This window comes from Nanorana parkeri, unplaced genomic scaffold (genome assembly GCF_000935625.1).
Source record: "Nanorana parkeri isolate BGI_ZX_2015 unplaced genomic scaffold, ASM93562v1 scaffold2219, whole genome shotgun sequence".
NCBI classification, from domain to species: domain Eukaryota; kingdom Metazoa; phylum Chordata; class Amphibia; order Anura; family Dicroglossidae; genus Nanorana; species Nanorana parkeri.
Window position 1 is genome coordinate 102,377 of NW_017308487.1, and position 5,514 is coordinate 107,890.

The following is a 5,514-nucleotide window of genomic DNA, read 5'->3' on the forward strand; positions in this document are numbered from 1 at the left end:
ATAGGGGGTGACACTCGGAAAGCATGTTTTGTGTGTCGGCTGAAAGGGATCTATTGGGGTATTTGCTGACTCCATAAATCCCTTAATACCCCCTTTATGACGGGATTAACCCTTGCAGGGCCAGCAGGCGGTCTCCAAGCGGTTGCCAGGTCTGCTCAGCCGGTGTTGCCTTTTTGTTCATTTTCGTAAAAACAGCATGGGGCCCCCTTTGCTTCAGGGCCCCACAGCAGTTGCATAGGGTCTACCATGGCTATAGATACACCGTTGGCCCATACAGTGGCCCTTTCCGCCATGTTAGCCCTGAATTGCCAGTTACCCCCGGGGATGTGCCCTGGTATCTAAATCTGACCTCGGTCCTCCCCTTCAGTCTTCTATCTGACCTCCGGCCTCCCCTTCAGTCTTCTATCTGACCTCCGGCCTCCCCTTCAGTCTTCTATCTGACCTCCGTCCTTCCCTTCAGTCTTCTATCTGACCTCCGTCCTTCCCTTCAGTCTTCTATCTGGCCTCTGTCCTCCCCTTCAGTCTTATATCTGACCTCTGTCCTCCCCTTCAGTCTTCTATCTGACCTCCGTCCTTCCCTTCAGTCTTCTATCTGACCTCCGTCCTTCCCTTCAGTCTCCTATCTGACCTCTGTCCTTCCCTTCAGTCTTCTATCTGACCTCTGTCCTTCCCTTCAGTCTCCTATCTGACCTCTGTCCTTCCCTTCAGTCTTCTATCTGACCTCCGTCCTCCCCTTCAGTCTTCTATCTGACCTCCGCCCCCCCTTCCCTTCACTCTTGCACAGTGGTCCCGGCTCCTCTCCTCTTCCTCTGATGCCCCTGCACACTGGGAGCTCCTCACAATGTGCATTAGAAGCTGCAGCAAGTCAGATAGAGCTCCGCCTCCTTTCCTGGCTGGAGGGCGTCCGGCATCCTCTAGACGTTTTCTCCCCAGCCTGACTGTCCCTGGCCCCGCCCCTTTCATTCATTGGATTTCAGTTCTTTCAATCATGGAGGCTCCGCCTCACACGTGGGCATTACCTAATGCACCCTGCTTAGGAACACCCACTGCTCCAGACTAACATTGACCCATTAAGGCATTTTGATATTTACATAACTCCGCCCTAGAGCCCAACCCACTGTTTGCATCAGTGCACCACATTTACTCCGGGCCCCAGTGCATATTCCCACATGACAAAATTACATATTGCATCAAAGGTGGGTACACATTCCACGTTACCCAGGTGGGCACACGTTCCACGTTAGGGCCCCATTCACACCGGGCCCCTTGAGTGTCGGTGCACCCCAACGTACCCTAACAATGCACCCCCAATGCGCATTTTCCAAAATTCCAAATTCAAATTTCCGACTTGGCGCATAAATTTCCATCCTCCCCATCAGATCCAAAATACTTTTCTCTGGTTTCTCACCCCAAGACCCTCCAAACGCTGAAATCTCATTTTCGGGTGGACCATTTAAGCCCACATGAGCGCGGCACATGGTTGTGTCTGCCCGGCCGGCGCGCTCTATCCTCCAGCTCAGCCTCCATTGTGCCGGGGATCTGCTGTGAATCCGGATATAATCTACATTCATCCCCCCATAGAACATTCCTCTGACGGGCCGGAGGAAGAAAAACTATGTCAGCTTTTTAGGTGGCTCCGTGATTAACCCTTTATGGTGATGATGATGATGATGACGACGGTGATGGGCCACATTGAATCTGGCTACATAACATAACCCCAATGGAGTCACCAGCTTGAAGTGAACCTCCATACGAGTGGCATTGGGGTGAGTATTAGGGTGTAGGGCGGGGGTTGGGGAGAGTATAAGAGGTGAGGTTTAGGGTTTGAGCCTGGGACTTCTGAATACGCCTAGGGTGGGGGTTAGGAACCGAGGATAGGGTGAATATAAAATAGTCAGGGTTGAGGTTTGGGGTTATCATCAAGTAAAGTCAAGCTGTACTTAGGATTTGAAGTTAGGGTTGGGGGTTCAGGGTCAAGGGTTCAGGTTTGGTTCTGTAGATGTTTAGGGTTGGGGTTGAGGTATAGGGTTAGCTGTAGATGTTTAGGTTTGGGGGTTGAGGTTTAGGGTTAGCTATAGATGTTTAGGGTTGGGGTTGAGGTATAGGGTTATCTGTAGATGTTTAGGGTTGGAGTTGAGGTTTAGGGTTAGCTGTAGATGTTTAGGATTGGGTGTTGAGCTATAGGGTTAGCTGTAGATGTTTAGGGTTGGGGTTGAGGTATAGGGTTAGCTGTAGATGTTTAGGGTTGGGAGTTGAGGTATAGGGTTAGCTGTAGATATTTAGGGTTGGGGTTGAGGTATAGGGTTAGCTGTAGATGTTTAGTGTTAGGGTTGAGGTATAGGGTTAGATGTAGATGTTTAGTGTTAGGGTTGAGGTATAGGGTTATCTGTAGATGTTTAGGATTGGGGGTTGAGGTATAGAGTTAGCTGTAGATGTTTACGGTTGGGGTTGAGGTTATAGGGTTAGCTGTACATATTTAGGGTTGGGGTTGAGGTATAGGGTTAGCTGTAGATGTTTAGGGTTGGACGTTGAGGTATAGGGTTAGATGTAGATGTTTAGGGTTTAGGTATAGGGTTAGCTGTACATATTTAGGGTTGGGGTTGAGGTATGGGGTTAGCAGTAGATGTTTAGGGTTGGACGTTGAGGTATAGGGTTAGCTGTAGATGTTTAGGGTTGGGGTTGAGGTATAGGGTTAGCTGTAGATGTTTACGGTTGGGGTTGAGGTATACCGTTAGCAAAAGATATTTAGGGTTGGACGTTGAGGTATAGGGTTAGTTGTAGATGTTTAGGGTTGAGGTATAGGGTTAGCTGTACATACTTAGGGTTGGGATTGAGGTATAGGGTTAGCTGTAGATGTTTAGGGTTGGGGTTGAGGTATTCGGTTAGCTGTAGATGTTTAGGGTTGGGGTTGAGGTATTCGGTTAGCTGTAGATGTTTAGGGTTGGGGTTGAGGTACAGGGTTCTGTGAACTTTAGAGAAAGAACATTCAACAGAAAGTGGACTCAGAAGGCATTTGCTGGAGGTAAATTCTCCAAATCGTGAAGAACATCAGATTAATTTTTATTGACAGCCTCACAAATAATGTTTGTAATGCTATTTTCCTTTTGTCTCACAAGTTACATTTCACAAGTTTTGTAAGCCACGCCCGAGACACCACACTGTGGCCTTATCTATGACGAGCCTTTAATTTTGTCTAAGCACACATTAAAACACGACACTTACGTTCAGAATCTTCATTATTGAGGTATAGGGTTAGCTGTAGATGTTTAGGGTTGGGGTTGAGGTATAGGGTTAGCTGTAGATGTTTACGGTTGGGGTTGAGGTATACCGTTAGCAAAAGATATTTAGGGTTGGACGTTGAGGTATAGGGTTAGTTGTAGATGTTTAGGGTTGAGGTATAGGGTTAGCTGTACATACTTAGGGTTGGGATTGAGGTATAGGGTTAGCTGTAGATGTTTAGGGTTGAGGTATAGGGTTAGCTGTACATACTTAGGGTTGGGATTGAGGTATAGGGTTAGCTGTAGATGTTTAGGGTTGGGGTTGAGGTATAGGGTTAGCTGTAGATGTTTAGGGTTGGACGTTGAGGTATAGGGTTAGATGTAGATGTTTAGGGTTTAGGTATAGGGTTAGCTGTACATATTTAGGGTTGGGGTTGAGGTATGGGGTTAGCAGTAGATGTTTAGGGTTGGACGTTGAGGTATAGGGTTAGCTGTAGATGTTTAGGGTTGGGGTTGAGGTATAGGGTTAGCTGTAGATGTTTACGGTTGGGGTTGAGGTATACCGTTAGCAAAAGATATTTAGGGTTGGACGTTGAGGTATAGGGTTAGTTGTAGATGTTTAGGGTTGAGGTATAGGGTTAGCTGTACATACTTAGGGTTGGGATTGAGGTATAGGGTTAGCTGTAGATGTTTAGGGTTGGGGTTGAGGTATTCGGTTAGCTGTAGATGTTTAGGGTTGGGGTTGAGGTATTCGGTTAGCTGTAGATGTTTAGGGTTGGGGTTGAGGTACAGGGTTCTGTGAACTTTAGAGAAAGAACATTCAACAGAAAGTGGACTCAGAAGGCATTTGCTGGAGGTAAATTCTCCAAATCGTGAAGAACATCAGATTAATTTTTATTGACAGCCTCACAAATAATGTTTGTAATGCTATTTTCCTTTTGTCTCACAAGTTACATTTCACAAGTTTTGTAAGCCACGCCCGAGACACCACACTGTGGCCTTATCTATGACGAGCCTTTAATTTTGTCTAAGCACACATTAAAACACGACACTTACGTTCAGAATCTTCATTTTTGAAGTATCCTATGAGCTTGGGCTCGTCGTCAATGTTCTCAAAGGCAGCAAGTTCATGGCTTCCATCGATAAACTCTACAGGGTCCTCAAGTACCTGCAAAATAAGAGGTCCACCTTTATTGTTGTAGTAGCTATAGGCAGCCATATTTGTACAGGGTGCACCACTTCCTGGCAGTTGGTCAACGGTTTACTACTGTTTCCTGTCCGCCATGTTAGTTCATTGCACCAGGCAGGGCAGAGATGGAAAGCTAAACCAGCTTGTTGAAGGCCAACTCTACACCAAAACCATTGTCTCCGCTTTGAGGAGCTTTCCCTCACCTTTCTGTCCTGGAGACTCGACAGATATGAGACTGACTTCTTTATTATAAAAAAATGTGGGCGGGGCAGAGACACCAACAGCTTTTAGGAAATCTCTAAAAGGCCTATAAGAAGTTGATGGTTGACTGAACTCACCTTTGGAAATTTCCATTTTGGGTTGGCCTTGAAGCTACTGGACTTCATCCTTCAGTCATGAGGTGTGCAAGGCACAAAGTTCCCCTTATGAGTTAATAACCTGTAAATGGTTCACGATGGCTTTCCCTTAAAGGGCCAGTCTTCTACCAGAGTGCCCTTGCTGACCACTAAGGCAGCTTCATTGGGCAGGAGAATGGCATGGTAAGGCCTAGGCATCCCTCCCTGTCAATCAGGGAGGTGCATTGAGGGGGCTTTTCTGGTCTATAAAGACAACAGTGGGCATCTCAGGTTGCCTTATAATATTACCATTGAGTAATCATGGAGGACAATGGTAGAAATTTCATCCAGTTTTCCTCTAACCGGGAGGAAATTCGGCATCGCCCGGCTCTGAGGCTCTGCGTTGTTTTTCGATAACATGTCTGCATCCTCTGCAAAGAGATCTCAGTCATCAGATGTCCCCCGCACAATCTCCTCAGATTGAGCCTGCGTTCGGGAGGTGTAATTGGGGTCAGATGGGATTTAGTTCTGTAAACACGGGCAGATTTGTCGTCTCTGCCAGGCGAAGTGCGTCCTTCCTAGATAATGCCGCTGATAACAATAATGGGCGATGGGAGGAACCTTAATGATCAGAAGAGATATCAGAGCCGCCACGGGCCGGGTGTGGGGCTGGAAATGTGGAATTCGTTGTCTTCTACCTGCAGAATGAAGAGTCTGCTCCCAGAAAAAAAAACAACTAATGTTAACTGTGCCAGTTCCCCCCCCCCCCCCC

The 5,514-nt window shown here is 47.0% G+C and overlaps 1 protein-coding gene across 1 annotated transcript in view; it reads right to left on the reverse strand.

Annotated features, from left to right (window-relative positions):
- The window catches only part of CASQ1 (calsequestrin 1), a 49,212-nt gene that overhangs the window by 17,530 nt on the left and 26,168 nt on the right, over positions 1 to 5,514 (reverse strand). Inside the window, 1 exon segment of the mRNA XM_018573062.1 lies at positions 4,275 to 4,386. Within this exon segment, the coding sequence (XP_018428564.1) occupies positions 4,275 to 4,386 (112 nt within the window).